The 20,923-nt window shown below is 41.5% G+C and overlaps 1 protein-coding gene across 1 annotated transcript in view; it reads left to right on the top strand.

The window, feature by feature from the left end:
• Positions 1 to 11,427: 11,427 nt before the first annotated feature.
• Positions 11,428 to 20,923, top strand: part of LDLRAD3 (low density lipoprotein receptor class A domain containing 3) — a 219,277-nt gene continuing 209,781 nt past the window's right edge. Inside the window, exon 1 of the mRNA XM_015422615.1 lies at positions 11,428 to 11,470. Within this exon, the coding sequence (XP_015278101.1) occupies positions 11,437 to 11,470 (34 nt within the window). The 5' untranslated portion in view covers positions 11,428 to 11,436. The remainder of the gene's footprint in view (positions 11,471 to 20,923) is intronic.

Raw genomic sequence — 20,923 nt, 5'->3', positions numbered from 1 at the left:
CTCTCATCCCCTCCATTCTCTGCAAAAAAAAACCCCCCCAAGCCTGTGAAATCTGAATTTTTTTCTACCATCTTGGAATGACTAGATCATGCTGATAAATTATTGATGCATTTATTCTAGGTTTTAATTTTTAATTACTCATTGTATTTCATTTTCTGTTGTAAGCCGCTGCGGGAGAAATGCCTGCTGCACTGTCATAAAGCAGAGAGGTGGCGGAACGAGTGCAGATCAAATATACACAATTACTACCACCTCAGAATCATCTGCTATTGTGATAGACATGAGCTCTATGCATTTCACATTAAAGTTCTGAATTAAGAGAGAGAAGGGTTTTATTGTATTTAGCCATAGGCCATTACAAACCAAAAACAGAGAAAAAATACTATAAAACATAGATAATTGTATAAAATAGAGTAGTCTAAAATATTATAAAACCATAAAACCGAAGTTATGAACAGTTAATTAAATCACAGCATACCCACTAAGATCAATATTAACTAGTACCCCTAAGAACAGCGTTGGCCCGTATTTTCTTTGCAGCCAAGGCAGATAGAGCCATTCTATAGGATACATTGACATTATTTCTTTATTAATTATTTATTTATACTTTCGATTTATTGATCGCTCTTTCCTACACACCTGCAGGCTCAGAGCGATTTACAGTTACTCTGTGACAATTGGACTAACAATATTCGTGGGGGATAGGGAAGACAAACATACAGCATTTTTTAAAATTACACACACATTGGAATCAGCTAACAAATATACAATCTTCTCAGGGTCTGAATAAGAGCTTAAAACTGATAAAATACCAGAGAGACATTTTAGCCTAGGTTGGGTATAAATTCTGAATTAAGAAATTATATATTCTGCAGAAAGAAGAGCTACATATTGCAATCCATAATCTGGATTTGAGAACTGCTGGCAAAGTTCCACTTGTGCAACAGGACTTTCATGTTTCCTGCAGCAGCCATCTGGTAGATATGGCGAAGCTTTTCTCTTATGTTCAATACTCCATTTATTGTACGAAAATTCTGAAAGTGACATTATTTATCACACTTTCATTCTGCCCTCCGTCAGTGGAGATTATGGTTTTCTTCTCATCCACTTCGTCATCACCACAATCCTGCACTGTGCAGATGGGTTCACTGAGACAGACTGACTGGCCCAATGAGCTTCATGGTTAATTCGAACATGGATCTCCCCAGTCCTGGTCCAACACTAGCAGCCAGCTTCTCAAGGTGCTAATCCCAAGTATCTGTTGAGCATCTGAGTAATGAACACATTTGTAAACGTATCTTTGTCATATAAATACATTGCATTTTATGTGTTTATATAAAACCATTTATGAGTACACTTTTAAAATGTAATGTATGAAATAACACTTAATGTCCTCTTAATTGTGGGACTAAATGCTTCCTCAGCCCATTTAAGTTCTCATTCAATAACCTTCATGCAGGATTTTGGATGACTAATAGAGGACATTTTTTCTGAATGCAGGACTTAAATATTTGGGGCTGAATTTTACTGAAATATTTGGATCAGCTTTTAGCTCAAGCAGAGTTAAAATGTCAAAACACTAAAAAGTTATAATGAAGACAAATTTTCATAGGAAATGGATATACACCCATATGCTAATATGCATGGCTAATGTGATAAATGTTAATGAAATAGTCCATTATATAGATGTTTTCAGGAGCCATATATATCATTCTGGTGCAATATAATTAAACAAAGGATTATTATTATTATTTTGAATCCATCAAAATCCTGCAGCTAATCACTATATCAATCTCTTGCCTAATGGCACCCAGTCATTTATGAAATGTTTCAGTCTATTATCACCTGTATTTGTTCTTAATGAGCATAACCTCCGATTTTTACACTTATCATTTCTGATTCCAGAGATGACAACTAAGCACAGTTTTGATCTCGCTTGCCACAGGCACACATATAGCCCTAGTAGTAGAAACCACCATAATGTGCAAGTCTTTAAGACAAGGCATCAGGGTGGGGAGGAATGGAGTAAAGGGCTGGACAAACTCCAGAAATTCCATCTTCTGAGATCAGCAGCTTCTTGGGGTGTTTCATAGGCTCTGTACAACTGGATACAGGTCAATATGGAGAAAAGAGAGAATTTTAGAGTTTACTTTTGTGGAGGCTTTTAAGCTGGCTGCCAAGTTAGAATTCACATTAGTTCAACAGGCTACATCAACTTGTGGACTGTGTAAAAATAAATAAATGAATGAATGAAAGGAACGCAACAGTTACAGAATTGCACGTTGCTACATAGTGCTCTGTATATATACTGTGTTTTTGATTGCCTTTGGTTTCTTTAATATAAGTCCTTGTGTATACCCTACAGAGGACACACAAGGCAGACTGTGATACTAAAACAGTCCTGGAGCAAGCTGAGCTAGGCAGCCCCAGAATTTCAGGGTACATATATATCCATTGCCATTGCTGCTGCAGCCAGGGTCTGATCTGAGTAGTCCTTGCAGCTCTGTCAGCACCACACCTGGCTCAGCTAGCTCCTGGCCACTAATGGCTCTCCAGAGCAGCAGCCCACCAGGAACTTCCCTGGTAAGTTAAAGGGCCAGTCTTTGGTTTACCATTCCCCAGGTCCAGGTGGGGGATCCCCTGCTTTCCCGTGCTCATTCCTGCCGCATGCCAGCTCTCCGGCAGAAGGAAATCCCCCCCCCAACAGCGGCGTTGTGTGTAATGTTCTGATGTCACTTCCGAAAATGCTGTCAGCACATTGGTGATGCAGGAGGAGATGCTCTGCTTTTTGGTAAAATTGCCCTCAAACCACAGAGTTTTGCCCAAAAAGTGTCTCCTCCCAACATCACCGATGCTCTGACATCACTTCTGGGTGATGTTAGCACATTGCGCGACATTGCACGATGTCCCCACCCTCTCCAGGAATACTCCCCAAATCCCCCTGCCGGTACAAAGGAATGACCTGGTAACCCTAGCCAGTCTGCCTCTGGATACACACATGCCCACATGCACACTTACTAATACTATCCAGAATCATTCTACTTAACTGAAATTTCCTATCTCCTTTTTTGGTTTTTGAAAGTTATATTGCATTCTTTGTTCTTTTTCATTATCCCGTGGCAAAGTATCGTACATATTTATATCAACACAGAGAGAGACAGAGATATCAAGTACACTAAATGGTTAACAATAATAATCACCATTGTTTTTGCACTTTTATATTGCATTCTTTGCTATATGATTTTTTGCATGTTTGTTGTCATTTCATTAAAAATTGATTCAAGTTTTCTTCCTTAGTTGACACGATGCATCTATTGATACCAGTTGTTGGGTGAGGCAATAACAGTTTCATGCTATGCTTGTAGGCCTTACAGATGCATTTGGGCAGCAGGATGCTGGAATCAGGGTGGATAAAAATCAATGATTTTTTAAAAAATTAAATTTTAAAAAATGTTTTAAAATCAATGATTTTAAAAAATTAAATCAGATTTTTTGATTTAAAACATTTTTTTACATTTAAATCATATTTTTAAAATGTTTTTGAGAACATTTTTAATCTAAATATAGTTTTCTATTTAAGATGAATTATAGTCCAAAGCTTATTCATCATGAAATAAAGATTAGTTTTTAATTATGTAGCATGAGGCTGTATATTCATGCAATGTTTAATTTTTTTGGTAAATGAATCCATTAATCCATGCACAATGTCATACATTTCCAGAGATTTCTGTAAGATTATTGTGCAGTTTTTCTATTTAGAAGGTATCACAGATGCTTGGTTTTACAGCTCTCAAAACTGTGAATTTGTGTCTGCAGAGATCACATGCCTCTTCTTCACAGCAAAAATGTTATAAAATAAACATACAGAGTTGAGGAAAAGACCTTATTCCCATTGTTCCTTTGCAAATCTATATGCACAGAACCAACCCCTTACCTCTTAAGTGCTAAAAAATTTTTTTAAAAAATCAATGAATAGAAGATTGTGGGGAGTGGAATAGATCAGCACAAGAAGCTAAGAATTAATTGCAATTTCAAGAGTAAAGAGGTTTTTTCCTCCCTATTCTACTCTAGGCTTAATAAGATGGTAGAGCTAGTGTCATTCTGGCTCATAGGAGGAAGTTAGAACAAAACTTTATCCCCATCAGACGTCTATTACCAGGCCTCCTGATGGTTAAAATACCTTCATTATTTTTTTGCTCTAATTCCCACAGGAATAGCAATTTTCAGCTTCCGACGTTAATGGCATGCACTTGGAAATTAATGACCGAGGGTGAGAGCTTCAGTTCAGTTATAACAAAAAAGCTAGATATTAAAATAATATTGAAAACATTCATCCTTCCAAATTATATAAAATCCTTATCAATAAATCTCTATAACACAAGCTTCTCCATTGACTGTATTAAAAATGAGTTACAAGAACTGTGCTAGCACCCAGCAGTATTTTTCTGAAGATTAGCTGATGACAGTTTTAAAAGTCAGTTGGCAGCTTTAGGCTATTACCCAAAGAACTGAATTCTTGGCTGGAATGAAGCTACTCAGTAGTTTCATGCTGTATCTTATGTGAGCTCCACTGGGACCAAGGCTGTGTTCACATGATAGCTTTTCAGCGACTTCAGATGATGGAGCCATGTGTGGGACACATTCATTTTGTACATTACACCAAGGTGGGACATTTAAAAAAAATGCCACATCTGTTTGGTTAGAGACAATGAAAACAGAACTGCATAAATAAATAAACAAAGGCTGCGGTCACACGGAGCATTAGCCACGCTAGAGCGACGGAAGACAGGCGGAGTTTCCGGGCGCAATCTCACCGGCACATCTGGGAAGCGTAGCACTTCCATGGCTCAACCGAGGCTTCCCGCCGAAAACATGCAGCAAAAAACTAGTACCTCGGAGGTACTAGTTTCCGGAAACTGCGGGGCAAGGGCAGGCGTCTGATCACGTTTCCGGAGGCATCCGGCGCCCGCCCATGTCCCTTTGCAAAAAAGGGTTTTTTTCCCCCAAGTCTCCGTGGATGCGCACAAGCACCCAACGGAGCATGCGCAGTCATGGTGTACACATACAAAAACCCATCCAGTTTGCCACACCACACGCTTCTTTTTTGCGCGCGGGATTGTCCTGCGATCAGCACCTCTCCCTTCCCACGGAACCTCCACGGTACCTCCACGGTACCTCAACGGGAGGTCTGATCACTTTACCGCACGTTAGTTTGCCCCGGGGCAAACTGCCACGCTTCCCCCCCGCAGTTTCCTGCCCGTGTGACCGGGGCCAAAGATGAATACCTGTACCACAGAGAACTGTGCTACTATTCCACCTTAATATATATATACTAGGAGTAATGCCTGTTGTGGGAAGAAATACAACGAGATCTAGAAGGAAGCTCCAGATGAGTGTCCCGACTGTGGCGGGTGGGGCAGCAGAGGGAAGCAGAAAATGGAGGGAGGCAAGCCATGTTTCTTTCCTTCTGCTTAGCTATAAGGCAGGGCTGTCTCAAGTCATTTTGCTGCCCCAAGTGGGTGGTATGGGATGATAGCCTCATGGTAACAGGTATGGTTCCTTCCACCTCTGACTTATTTTTTTGGGGGGGAGGAGGTGTTATGCAGTGGCAGCTAAGGTAGAAAAGCACCTCCTCCTATGCCATGTTTTCTGGGTTCCAAGGGTCTGAAAAGTGGTTCCATAGCCAATTACATGGTTGCCAACTCTGGGTTGGGAAATACCTGTAGATTTGAGGGGTAGAGCCTGGGGAGGGCAGGATTTTAGGTGAGGAGGGACCTCAGCAGGGTATAATGCCATAGAATCTACTGCCCAAAGCAGCCATTGTCTCCAAGAGAACTGATCTGGGTCATCTGGACATCAGTTTTAATAGCTGAAGCCCTGACTGCTACGTCACATTGGCTGTCATACGGGGGCCATCTCATCAGGATATAAGGACACAGAGTCCACCATTTTCTCCAGGGGAACAGATCTCTGCCATCTGAAAAGCAGTTGTGATTCTGAGTGATCTTTAGCCCTCACCTGGAAATTTGTAACCATGGTTTCCTCCAACAGACACTAAGGCGAAATTTATTTTACCTCAGAACATCAACAGCAAACTGTTTAGAATGTTAGAGGGAAAGGCCAGTGAGGCCTCATATGCAAACGACCTCTGTGTTCCGAGGCAAAGGCGAATCAGGCCACATATGCAAATGACCTCTGTGTTCTGACTGGCTGTGTGGGGGAGAGGAACAGCAAACTGTTTAGAATGTTGGAGGCAGGACTCAGGCAAAGCAGCCAGTGGATAGGGAGACCCTCTAAATGACAGATCAGAGAGTGAACTGATTTTGGAGTGTGTTGGAATGTTCAAGGGAGTCCATGACCAAAACAGAATTATATATACCGGAGGATATTCAAACTATCATCATCCCACAGCATAAGAGATTTAGTATTACTATGTTACATTTTGGTTCATGCATCATTATATGCTGTGTAGAAACAAAGAATTTTTACACATTAGAGAAGGGACTGATTTCTAGTTATCTGATGTTAATGTCAAAGGACAAGCGGCAGATCGACCGCATTTATAGTGTCCCGGCGGTAAAGTATCCTGCACAGGAGTCTTAAAGGCATCTGCCCTGATTAATTTGTCCCTAATGTTCTGCGTCCTCCTAAACCCTATATACGGAGGTAAAGAGCAAGCCGAAATGTCCCCCAAGATGTGCCAATGCTTGAGGATGATTTTTTTAATATATTTTTGATATATCTGCTCTCTTTCTCTCCCTGTACCATTGTGGGGTTCTCTCATTATAACTATAAATTTTGTATTTGTTTTAAAATTGTATTAAGAACATGTATGTTTGTCTGATACCCTTTGGTTTGTCTATATCTTGATCAGTTGGCTACCTGAACGGGGATGGCACGTGACAATATGTTGAAGATATAACGGAACCTCCCAATTAATTACTAAGACTTGTTGTCCATGGGAAAGAATTTGTGTATGTAGGAGCTGTGTGAGCCATTCTGGTAAGTCCATTATGAGACTCCACTTTTAATCCTAGACTTGGAATTGTTGTCCCTTACCATAGAATAGTGGTTTTATATTTATACTTTATACTATCATGCTTTAATTCACAGAACGTATGGATACCCTTGTGGTGAATTGAATTGTGAGAAGTTCATTGAAAATTGTATGTATGGTTTAAACTTTATTGAATAAGCATACTAGTGAGATTCTCTGGAGTGTTTGTTTCCTATTACATTATGTTTATTGTTATGTTGATAGGAGTTTGATAAAGACCATTCTCGAAACGAACGCAGATACACTCGAGAAGTGTTCGTCCTGTTCCTGTGCTGTACATCTGTTGGCACCTGTTGAAAACAAGTATTAAATCACATCATGGAAATTTGATTATTCATTGTATAATTTTGTATATATCTTAGTGAACTTTTTCAGCAATTTATTCTGTATTTACTGTAATCCAAGCCCTACCAAACCTGAAATAAGCCTTTCCTTGATTTCAAATATATTGAGATTTGGACCACAATATATATTCTGTGAAAATACACTGTGTATTTGACTTAACAATAAAGCTGCTTTAGAATGCTTGTAAATTCCCCAGAAGAATTTTGATTGATTAGTTATGATGAAAAATTCCATTACTGGTAGTCAACAGAGATTCAGGGAAGACAAATGAAAGATCAACAGATGGAAAACAAAAACAGATATGCTTTTCAAGACATGAGAAAACTATAGAGACCTCCTAAACTATGGATATAGAGCATGCTTTGTATCATTATATGAATACCACCTCATTCTTGCTTCAAATGTGGAAAGGTACAAAACCTGGAGAGCAAGATTTTACATTCAGCTAAATTCTATGCTCATAAATCCTGAATTCAGGGGGTTCTATGCTAAGCAAATGGGTCTAGAATCGCAGCTTTGATACCACCAGAGATTGTGTTTACTAGAATCTCCTCAGATTATTATGCCAAACCAAAGAAAGAAGCAGATGACTGCTCCGTGTCATTCCATGTTTGCATGTGCAAGAGTTCCAGTCAATCATGGAAAGGATCATTGGAGTAAATTGTGTTCCTAGAATTCAGCAATGTGCTTGCTTACTGTATACATCTGAATAATTCCTGACCTGAATAAGGGCTTTTCACATGCTCATCTTACTTCTGCACATCTGCCCTCCTGTGCATTTTCACAGCTGTGGAATCAGTTTATTCTCTTCTACAAGTGCCTTCAATTATGAAGATTTTCAAGGGAGGGTGCTATCATCATCAATGATGTCACAGCACCCCTCCCTTAAGATGGCACTAAAATATCGCTATATTACTGGAGCGTTGTGACAACAGGCTTAGTAGGTTCTCTGAATTCCCAGCTTTCATTAAAAAATGTAAGTCTATAGCTCTTTCCCTCAGGATTATATGCCTCTTCTCTTATATCTCCTGAGGGAAAAGGCTAAAGACTCTTTTTTAAAAATAAAAGCAGGTAATTCAGAGAACCTACTAAGCCTATTGTTACAATGATCCAGTGATATATTGGTATTTTAGTGCTGTTGTAAAAAATAAATCACTTGTATTCAGGGTGGGGGAGGGAGAAGGTATGGTTGACCCAGAGAGTCCAAACATTGAACAGTGGGCTGAAGGTGGGTGGGAGTGGGCATGACAAAGAAAACCCACAGGAACACTACACACAAGAGAAAAAAAATAGACTCAAAACCGGCTTCCAGAAAAGCATTGTGGTAAAAGTGGTCTCAAAAGACATGGAAAAACATGGGCAAAAAACCCCTAAGTGAAAACTAAGAGCCACAAAAATGCATACAGAAACCAGGGGATAAACTAAAAGCATAGGGCAGAACTGGTGAAAAATCCCAAATCAGGTCAAAAAAGCCCCAAATCAGGTCACTGGGCAAACCTGCCTATGTATAACACATACACACATCATATCATAAACCTGTCCCTTATAGAATGGCCTATACATCCAGCCTGTATATACAAAAAGGCAAGTTAGCCACAAGAATTACCTTTTGTCTGGTTGTATAGTAGAGGGCTTTGGAATCTTTAATCTGGAATGGAGATGTTTTTAATGAATGAGTCTATTTACTTCAGAAAGCAATTTTTCCCAAGCGAAACTGACTAGTGACTTCTTTTTCCTTCTTTTTCTCATGTGATCACTTCAAGCTTAAGCTTTACAAGGCCCCCCGAAACATCAGACATTTTGAATGCAGGAATAAGTGTGCAGCCACTGAGTTAATCACATATATGGGTAATACTGCACACTTTCAGACCACATTTATATTTTTATTTAAGAAGGCTACACTGGTAAAATGTGGAAAAGATAAACAAAGATAGCTTATTGTGTTTTAACTTCCCCTTTCACTCTGCAAACCCATAAATCTATCATTTTTCTCTCTGAACATTGTAAGTCACTCTGAATCTCTGTATTAGAAGAAGAAGAAGAGATTGGATTTATACCCCGCTCTTCACTTGGAGTCTCAGAGCGGCTTACAAACTCTTTTCCCTTCCCCACCCCACAACAGACACCCTGTGAGGTGGGTGGGGCTGAGAGAACTCTGACACAAACTGCTCTTTTTCAAGGACAGCTGTGCCAGAGCTTGTGACTGACCCAAAGTCACATCAGCAGGTACAAGTGGAGGAGTGGGGAATCAAACCTGGCTCTACCAGATTAGAGTCCACGCACTTAACCACTAAACTACAGTTTAACCACTAAACTACAGTTTTCTGACTTCCTCACTACATGTCATAACGCACAATCTATTCTATGTAGTTGTCTTTTTATTTCTTAATATTTCTTAATGTACAAATCTCTTTGCATCCCCAATGTCCATTAATGAACTGTCCCCACAGTACTCTTCCACAGGTCTCTTTCTGTTTCATGCCCCAAGAAGCCTCAGTATCCTAACTGTTGCCTCTCTTCTCATTACCCACCCCTCAGACCTTTTTGCACTCCTGTCTATCAGTCCCTTCCCCCCCCCCGTCAGTTATTTTTCCTATGCCTCTTCTGTTTTACACCCAGTGCTGCATTAAGCATAACACATAAGAATTTCACCATCTCAGCAACTGACACTTTTTCAGAAGCAGGAAATGCTGCATGGCTAGCTAGACAAAAACTGCACCAACTCCACCTCACAACTTTGAATTCATCTCTGAATGTCTCTTGCCTTGAAAACCCTACTGGGTGGCTGGCCATAAGTCAGCTGTGATTTGACAGCACTTCTACCACCAAATAAAGAGCAGCATAGACTCACTGATGCAGGCGTTCTTCCAACCAAACCTTTACTTTTGCTTAGGCCAGTACAAGGCTTTGTTCATACAGTAGAGGTAGAGGAATGGATAGCACTGAACCACTTCAGATTCAGGTGGTGCAACTAAAGAAAAAAAAGCACAGCAGTAAGAACACTCGTCCCCTCCCTCCCCTTGCAGGGAATTTTCATTTGCAGGGAATTTTCAACATTCCAAAATATAATTCTCCAAGATCCTCAACCTACATGAAGTGGTGCGGTCCATCTCATAAATCTACACTCTCATTCTGTGGCATGTTGAACCAGGTACAGAAAGAGCTTATATAATGGTTATTTGGAAGTGAAGGTGCAAATATTCTTATGACAACCAATCTCTTAATGAATGTGGTTGTTTTCTAATGAATGCACTAAAAGGGGGCTGAATCTGTGGCAGGGTTTCAAGGCAGGGCGAAACCCCAGAAAAATATGGTATCTGCAGGTATGGTATTCTCCCCCATGAATATCTGTTGAGACGTCCCATTAAGTTATATGGAGTTTACTCTGAAGTAATTGTGCACTTTAAATCTAAGCATATTTTACTCTGATGAACATTCCCTTGACTTTAGTGCAACTTGTCCAAATATGCATGCTTAGGATCACAAAAGAGGAGCAGGATCCTATCCGTATTTACTCATAAGAAAGCCTCACCAAGTCCAAAGGAAGTTGGAACACTCCCACACAGGTGGGTATACGTTTCTACGTACAGGCAGCAGCTCCCACACAATCTGGAGCCTCTGCACTTTCTCAACTGAAGTCTTTATCAAAAGTGCTGCAGGGAGACAGACACAAAGGCCCCGTCTGGGCTTGCGCCTGCGGCAGGTCGGCGCTCAGGAAACGGGAGCGCCGCAGGTCAGGGCAGAGAGTCAGCAAGCCGCGGATCAAGCACACCGCCGGGGCGGCGCAATGGCAACTCTCCTTGCAGTGTTTGCGTTTGCGTGTGCTGTGTGCGAGAGCGTGCAGACGGCTGGCTGGGCGTGAGGGTCCGGCTGGCTGACTGCGAGGGAGCCTACCCCTGTTCCTCCTCCTCCTCTGCCCGCCTGCTTCCCCGCACAGCAGCCTGGGCCTGGGCCGGGCTTAGGCCGACAGTCCGAGGCGGTCAGGCGAAAGCCCCCAAACTTTGCAGAGTGGCGGTGGTGGCCACGCTGGAGCAATGTGGCTGCTGTGGCTGCTCTTGGGCTCGGCGGGTGAGTGGTGGAGACGGGGGAAGAGGAACGAGACGGGCTGCTCAGCGCTGGAGAAGGGGAAGGCGAGCGGGAGGACTCCTCTTGGCGGCAGGCGGAGGGGGAGAGGGAAAAGAGGGCGGACAAACGATGGGACGGACCTCTCGCGCTGTAGGAGCCGGAGGGGAGGGACCTTGAATGGTGGCGGCACCTCACGCCCCTTGCTTTGTATCTTCTCAGGCTGGGGGCAAAGAAGGGGAGTTTTGCAGAGACAGCGCATGGAGCGATGAAGCCCGGGGTGGGGGGGAGTAGTGTGGATTCGAAACGTTCTTGGGCTTCTCCAGAGAGGGGCTGTCCGACCATAAACACATGTGAGGACCGGAGGTGCATCTTGTTTTTTTTCTTTGACTGTTCCCCATATGGGTCTTAGTGGCATGAAAGGAACAATTTCTTGTGTGAGGGAGAGTGTTTCTCTTGCCTCTGAGGCGGGCTGGTCAGAGAGTCACGCCCGCTCTGAGTGGGTTTTGAGACACTGTTATTTGATTCTTAATAGTTTCTATAGACGTCGTAGTTTAGAGAGGTGGCTTTCAGTTCTTGTGCCCTCTAGCAGCCCAGGTTGGTTGCAGAACCTTCAGTCCTAGCAGGGAAGAAGAGTATCAGCTTTGGTTTGTAGTATAATGTGAAATCCTCCCTTTCTTTGAGAGTGACTATAACTTTAATTTCTGTGCTGAAGTTTCATAGACTGAAAGGCCAGGCCAGCATCAGTTAATATGACTTCTAAAGAGTTTATTTCGAATTTCACTCCTAATTGTGACAGGAGAGAACTTCCACTTAGGTGTACTTAAACATGTTTCTGATGAAAAGAAGTATATGGCGTGTGCCTGTCTTTGAGAACTTCCCAACTCAGTTATAACCCAGTGCTGGAATCAGTTGAAATCTGATTCTTGTTACAATACAAGAATCCTCTACCCAAACTATCCCCATGCAGTCCAGACCCCCAGAGTGCCAGTTTCCTTGGAAAGCATCTAGCTCCAGATGACTCAAGGAAGCAAGTGCAGTTTTTGGGAAAGACATCTTAATAGTGCTAGAGGCCCTTGATACCTAAAGATATGGAGAAACTATGTGTTGTTGGAATCTGGCTATAATCCAGGACTGAATGCCATAGGCGCAAATTTTAGTAGGTAAAGGTAAAGGTTCCCTTGCTCGTAAGCCAGTCGAATCCGACTCTAGGGTTGCGGTGCTCATCTCCGTTTCAAAGCCAAAGAGCCAGCACTGTCCGAAGATGTTTCCGTGGTCATGTGGCCGGCATGACTAAACACCAAGGGGCACAGGAACATTGTTACATTCCCACCGAAGTGGTACCTATTTATCTACTTGCAATTTCTTGCTTTCGAACTGCTAGGTTGGCAGGAGCTGGAACTAGAGATGGGAGCTCACTCCATCATGCGGCACCCGGGTCTCAAACTGCTGAACTACTGACCTTCCACAGTCTGCAGTTCAGCGTCTTAACCACTTGCTCCAGGCAAAGGGACAGTGAACAAATTGCAAGAAAAATTATCATAGTTCATTTTATTTAGAAAACTTTCATTTTAGAAAATACAAAAACTCAAAGAATGTTACTGAAGCAACATGGGCTTTATGATGGCCTCAAATGATGTGTAGAAAACTATTGCAGCGGCACATAACATTTGCACAGTCTCCTTTAAAAGGTAAAGGTTCCCTTGCTCGAAAGCCAGTCGAATCCGACTGGGTTGCGGTGCTCATCTCCGTTTCAAAGCCGAAGAGCCAGCACTGTCCGAAGATGTTTCCGTGGTCATGTGGCCGGCATGACTAAACACCAAGGTGCACGGAACGCTGTTACCTTCCCACTGAAGTGGTACCTATTTATCTACTTGCAATTTCTTGCTTTCGAACTGCTAGGTTGGCAGTCTCCTTTACAGGTACATTAAACAGTACTGAGCACTGGTGTTGGTGCTGGAAGTAAATCTCTTATTGGTAGATACATCTTTCCCTCTTGAGTTTTCCATTTCCATTAAAGCCGACTGATTTATCTCTTATCCATATTTGTACTTGCTAGGCCTGTAATGGTGATACTTTACTACAGTAGATGTCGGCGGAAGTTGCTGCAGGTGTACAAAGAATTTCATTGTAGTAGTACTGCAATCAAAAAACTTTGGTTGCAAAGCTAATCTACAGTTCTTTCATATGTTACACCATATAAAGCGCGCCTTTTCTTCTCTTCAGTATCATCTTATGTTACATTCTTTCAATGAATGGTGTTCACAGAAATCGTTGTTTTCACTTCTCATTAGTGCTGTATCTTTATCAAGGCCATGTAACCTGGAAGGATTGTAGCTAGGTACTGTATGAGCAAAACGAAATGTACTACATATTTCTTAACCCAGGGAAATTTCTGTGCTTTGAGTGTTTCATAACTAAGTGGTACTTTCTTCTTTGGCTTAGGAGAAAGTATAATTCATAAATGTCAAAAATAGTAAAAGTAAACAGTAGGAGAGCTGTACCTTTTGAAACAGTGACAGTATTGGAGTGCTTTGAGAATTTCACACTGGGTCATGAAAGTGTGCAGAATTGTTTTTTCTGTTACTCTTACAAGTCTGATGTTCTCTTTAACATTTTAGCTGTTTGTCTAGTGAAAATATGTTTAGTCATTTAATTTTTCCCTAATATCTAATGTCCTTGACTGAGAGACTTTGTCATAGCAGAAAGACCATAGTTGCATGGGGGGGGGGTTGGCTACATAATGTTACAGTACTTCTCATTCTTTGTTGATGGAATTCTGTGCAGGGAGCGCCTCTTAAATGTTTTAAGTTGCCTCCTCAATGACAGTTTCTTGATGATTGTTAGTCATATGCCTCAAGTCAATGGGCTTTGCCTGGCTCAGGTTTGTTTGGAATTCAGAACATCACAGAGTCTTCGAACAATGCTGCTGGATAGGTGCAAAGCTCGTATTGGAAAATTCAGAATCCGATATCCAAGCTAGAATTTAAATCTTTGGAACTAAGTAAACTGATGCAACTGTATGTGTTTGTTCCTTGTATTTGTTCAGTTGTCATTTTGTATAGTGGTTATATGACACTTACCTTTACAGATCAGTCTCTTGTGGTGTCTCATATTTCCCCCCAATTTCGTTTGCTATATCAGTGTTAACTACAGCAGATGCTATCATACCTTTGACAATATTCCTTAATTTAGAATTTCCTCCAAAAGGAGATCCATTATTATAGATCACGCTGTTTCTGAGTTGTTTGCTGCTGTAACATAAGTGTTTTATATTCCCTATTCAAGTTAATTAATTTCAGAACATTCTGGACATGTTGGCACCCATAACGAGTGCTGCATTTCTATCATGCCACTCCCACATGCTAGTCTCTCTGTTGTCTTTAAATGTGTCATCAGTTCTTGATCAAAGCACAGCTCAGCTGTGTGCTTGTCTGATAGTTGTGTATATGATAATTTGTAGGTATCATGATGTGTTTATGCACTGTTGTTCATGTTTGAAGCTATAATCCATATAACACTATTGTTGTTGTGTCCTTAGGCAGCAAAAAGAAACATTGGTGAGACTGTCTTAAAGTACAGATTCCATAGCTCCATTCATTCATGTCTAACTTGGCCCTATATTAAACTCGGGAATTTGTGATTCTAACCTTCACTACGTTTGCTTTTCTAGTACAAAAAACTTATTCCTTTTTGTTGCTTCATTCACATCCGGCATTCAGCTCTTTCTATATTTTGAATCAGATTGAAAGTTCATTTTCTATTGACCAAAGGGACAATTTTCACTGATTTCCTCCTCTGCTGCAGACCCATGCTTTGCCTTCATGCTGTTCCTGAGGATTTCCTGTTCCCCAAGATCAGCATTTCAGGTGTTTAAGTAGGGAACTCGACGCCGTCTCATAATCAAACAGTGAATCAGCTTTATTGAAGTAAACAGGAACAGTAATAGAACACACACACAACAGTGGAGCAAAAGCTCCCTTTTAAACTATCCCGGGCTGATGTAGCCACGCCCTAGAATAGTTAAGGACCAATGGCATTACAGAGATAACACCCAATCAGATTTGTTCCCTCCTGAACACTTCTCTGCCTTCTGATTGGTTACATTTATACAATAGCCAATAGGATTGTTCCAGCTTACAATCCTTTTCCAGGTCTTAAGCTTTGCATGAGATGTTATACAGATAAGACATAACATCAGGGATTTCAGTGGCTGCAGTAGGAAGGGGGGTATTGGGCAAAATCAATAGAAAATAATCTGTGAATTCAATTATTTGATATTACTTACTTAGAAACTGTGTCAATTAGTTCTTCTGAAGTCTAGTGGCTTGCATCTATTTTTAAATCATTATTATGGCTGACTTCTAAAGGTAACAGAAATTGTAAAGCAGGATAAAGAAGAGAAGAGATTGGATTTATACCCCGCCCTTCACTACCTGAAGGAGTCTCAGAGCGGTTTACAATCTCCTTCTCCTCTCCCTCCCCAGAACAGACACCCTGTGAGGTAGGTGGGGCTGAGAGAACTCTTTCAAGAACTGCTCCTGAGAGAACAGCTCTGAAAGATCCTGTAACTGACCCATGGTCACGCCAGCAGCTGCATGTGGAGGAGTGGGGAATCAAATCCAGTTCTCCCAGATTAGAGTTTGTGCTCCTAACCACTACACCATACTGGCCCTCAGAGTTTGCTTGCTGGGTAAGTGAAGAACTATTGGGAGCATGTATCTTCTTGAGACGCTTTGTTAGACTTGTATCATCTGAAATACTATGGACACTTGCCTGGAAGTAAGCCCTACTGAATAAGATGGGGCTTACTCCTGAGTAGACCATCTATAACCAATTCAGCCCCCCCCCAGATTCATCTTGGTATATGATCTTCATTGTAAATACAGTTCTTGAAAGATTCTTTTCAAGTATCTGCTGTCTTTGTGGCTTCCATGAAAGGAAGTGAGTAAACATAATGGTGCAAATTAGTGTTTCTTTCCGTTATCAGTGTTAAAGCTGATAAAATAAAATGTTTATTGCTTGACAAAACATCTGTTCCCCTTGGCACCCCCCTAATGAGGGCATAAGAGAAATGTATAGGTTCAACTAATTTTATGTATTTAAATGGCTGATCACTATCATTTCTTATTGCTGTATGCTAACTATCCCACAGGCATGCTGTGCTAGAAAGCCAACCATGACTGCCTTTTATGACTCCAAACTTTGCCAGCTCTTCATTTGGTCTTGCTAATCCTTGCCTGCATAGGCACTAGGTACTGAGAGGTGCCAAGCCTAATCTCTCTCCCCAGACATGCCGTAAAATTACCAGGCTTGGAACAAAGCAGTTTAGCACCAAGGGTGCTTCTTCCCAGTGCCCCCAGATGTGCAGTGTCTGATAGCCTGTTCTGGAAACCCCCTCCACCATGCCAGATGCCTCCGGGTGCTTTCCATTTCTCCCTACCTAAATGAGCAACCTACCCTATTCCTTCCAGTTACCTGTAGCCTAACCAGTCTATAATTAAACACTCATCCTTCTGGGACATCACAACGCAGATGAAAAAAGGTTTCTCCAAAAGACAACCCTTAAAATTCCTGCTTGGCCCTATAAAATAGTGACCAGCTAATCCTGTGGTAGGAGGATGGTTGGGACAGCCACAGTGACAAAAATCTATGTACTGTCCTGTCCCCATTGGCTGAGGACCCTCCAACCCTGCCTAAAACTACCTATTGTCTTCTTTGAAAAGGGGTCATGGGGAAATGATCCACAGCATTAATGCCATGAATGGCGTCTGTTGGAAGATGATAAACATTTGCATTGTTCCATTCTATCTTGATCATGTGGGTTAATATGGTATTTTCTGGCCATGCTGATCCATGTGTTAGTAAGCAGAAGGCTAGGCTATTGGAAGTTCTATATGTGATTGCTAGTGAAGACAGTTTATAAATTTCAACTAGTGCAAAATGCAGCAGTCTAGCTGGTATAAATTAGATGGGTATTGCTGGTGGGCGCTGTGGCTTAATGTGTGGTCCTTCTCTTGCTCTTAATTTCATATCCTGCTTCTTTGTATCACTTCAGATCAGTAATCCCTTTTCCTGTTAAGATGTCTCAGATCTTTTGAACTTGAGGTGCAGTCTGTCTGCCTGCCTTTCTCGATATCAACAGATTATGCTACCGCCAAGATCCACTCTCGATTCTCACTCATTTAAACCCCCTTTTTGTAAGGAAGGCTGGCTAATGTGAATGGTGAAACTATTAATCTTGGGTGATGAACTGCTGAAAACACAGTGTTTATAAAATAAACCAAATAAAAACAAACTATTTTAAGAATCATAAGAAAATTAGAATACTTAGTCATTTTTCTCAGTCTGTAGCTTGATCCTGGCAAAAAATAAATTAATTGGTCAAAGGAAATTTTACAAAAGACACAACAATGAATCTAACCTTTTCCAGTCTTACCATTAACAGTTTCCTTGTCTAACTGTCTCACTTTACAAATCTCTGCCTATCTAGCCTAGCCCTTCCTATGATAATCTTCTTTCCCCAAAACTCATGCCCCCTCTTCTCAGCCTCTCCGATATATATCCCTTCTCTGTTACATTCTCTTGTCCAGTCAGAACACTTCACTCCTCTTGTCTTTTTTTATTCTTTCACTTCACTTTTCATACACATACTTTCTCTCCTCTCAACCAACCTCCTTACTATCACCTGTTGTCAAGAACTGTGTACATAATTCACAGCATTTGAGGGCATTATTTACAGATCATAGATGCATTATATCATAGGTATATATTAGGCCTGTTTGGAGAACTCTAAACTAGTTGCCAGGGTTTTTTTTTCTGAATTCAGATTAAGGTGGTGCCTGTTTCCTTTATGCCTTTGGACCCACTTACCTGCAGGACCACCTGTCCCAGTGTCAGCCACTGGTTATGTAAGTATATAGCAGGTCCCAGTTTTGTTGACTAGGTAACAGAATTCACGTCTGGTTATTTGGTCAGTTGCTGCAGTTTTAAGAACTTTTTTTTAAAGCAACAGAAAGTTTCTTCAGAAATATCTGCAGACTTTGTTGTAAAAATCTAGTCTTCTCAGACAAGGACAGTTGCTCCAACACATTATAATATGCCTGCTAGCCTTCAATTTTTCTTTGTAACAATTCCAGGGCACTTGTTATTAACAGAATCTTGTCCTCATCATGATTTTTTTGCTTGTTGCAATTCTAGCCAATACTCTGGTTTCTTTTGTTGCTGTGCACATAAATGCTTATGGATCAATCTTTGTCTGAACTATATCATCTACAGAGACTTGGATATATTGTTGCAGCATTGTTGATTAGCTGCTTTATAGTATGACGCATGCTGCTACTTAGTACACCATTTCAGAATCATTGTCACAGCTGCAGAGGGTAATTAGGAGCTAAAAGAAATGTCACCCCCCAATTAAATGAGTAAATAGTAAATAAATTATTACAGGTTTTTAAAACTAACTCCAGTGTTGTTAATGTTATGTCATCCAAACAGAAATGTTTTGATAGCATTCTATATGGTAAATCCTTTTTTGAATGTTACTAATTATCAGCAGTCTTTTCTAGTGATGATGTATAGGTCATCTTGTTTGAGCTGTTAATAGAACGGGTATTTTTGAAGAATAAGATAGCTAATGTTCAGCATCTTGTATAAAGAGGACTGTGTGGACTGTACATTTATGATAAAATGTATTAGTACATTATGACATTACTATATTTGAACCTGTAAGGGGAAAAAATGCTTTCATAGGACCTGTATTTTTCCCACATGTCAACTTGAAAGAAACTAGTTACAAAATCCTCTGCTGTTAGTATCTCATCCTTCTCTTCATTTATAAACATATGTTACAGAATTAATTGTAGATGTTGATGCAGTAAATATGAAACAGGCTTTCCCCCCTCATCTGGTAAATTTTTTTCAGGAGTTATTTATTTATTTATTTATTTCAATTTATAGACCGCTCACCCCCTAAGGGCTCTGAGCGGTTATGGGTACTTCGACTCAGATGTTGGAAAGGGCCTGGCTGTCACGAACACGGTACTAGGCCAGGCAAGAGTAAGAGAGTCCAAAGGCAGTCCAAAGTCAAAACCGGGCAAGCAGCAATACCGATAGACCAAGTCCAAAATCACCAACAGTTAGAGCAGTTGTGAAAGCCAGAGTCCAAAGAAGTCAGAAGCCAGAGAGTCAGAGGTCCGAGGTGTAGGTCAAGAGCGGAGTCATATTAGCTGAGGTCAGGAGCCGAGAAGTCAAGACGAGGAGCAAGAACTGGAACACTGGTGGTGAGGTGCAGAGCTTCCAAAATGACTAGTTGCTAGCACAACTAGTTGGCATGAGTGTGAGAGCTAAATAGCCCAGCAGGCTGTTGGCTATTAGTGCACCCTGATTGTGTCCCGACTCCTGCTAATACTCAGAGCTAAACGAGAGCCTACCGTGCATTCGTGCATCCCATCACTGGGATGCCATGTCCCGTCGGCGTTGTTCCTGCAGACGGGATACCGGTGGGGGCGAGTCAGGGGGCGTGTTGCTCTGGCATGAGTCTGCTTTAGCTGCTGCTGGAGCGGTTTCCGTGGCTTCGGGTGTGGGGTTGTCAAGAGCCGGGAGCTCATCCCCAGCAGTACTTAGGTCTTCTGCGGGGGCCAAGTGCTCGGTTTCAGCAGCAGCCGTGACACTGGCAGCCCTGCCTGGACTCACTGGCCAGACCCTGAGTCCCCTGGTGCATTGCCAAGAAACGGACACTTGCAACAGACATGGGCATCCTTCATTGGTAGATCAGGAACTTAGAATCTGCTTTTCAAAATTCCAGAGTGGTGCACAGTGCACTGAAGGCATTTAAAGAAATCAGTGGGTACTTAAAATGAAAACATTATTAAATAACTGCTGTATGTAAAAGGATAACATTTGACACAGTGCTATTCAACACAACACTCAACTTAAAAAAAACAGGTGGCTGTGGTGGTTTGGACTGCTTTTGCCCAGCTTAAAGTGGTGTTTCAATTGTGTCCATTCCTGGGTCACTCAGATTTAGCCACAGTGATCCATGCCTTAGTTACATCCTGACAGGATGATTGCAATGTGCTGTACTTGGGTCTATCCTTGAAGAGTGTTTGGATGCTGCAGCTAATGCGGAACGCTGGAGCTGAACTGGTGATTGGGGCATGTGGCCCTGATATTACAGCAATTATATTGACTACTGATTAACTCCCAAGCCCAATTCAAAGTGTTTGGTGGTACACGAGAGAGGGCTTTTTCAGTGGCAGCCCTATAATTATGGAATAATCTCCCCAAGGAGGTGTGCCTGGCCCCTCACTCTTGGTCTTCAGCGGGCAGTTGAAAACAGTTTTATTTAGAATTGTGTTTGGTTAAGTTTACTAGCAGTCCTAAGTAGTAATTTAAATTTCAGCTTTGATGTTTTTAATGTATTTTATGCCGTGTGTTTTATCTGTGTTTGTAAGCTGC

Source organism: Gekko japonicus, unplaced genomic scaffold, assembly GCF_001447785.1.
Source record: "Gekko japonicus isolate JY-2015 unplaced genomic scaffold, Gekko_japonicus_V1.1 scaffold1835, whole genome shotgun sequence".
NCBI lineage: Eukaryota > Metazoa > Chordata > Lepidosauria > Squamata > Gekkonidae > Gekko > Gekko japonicus.
This window is presented reverse-complemented; position numbering and strand designations above follow the sequence as displayed.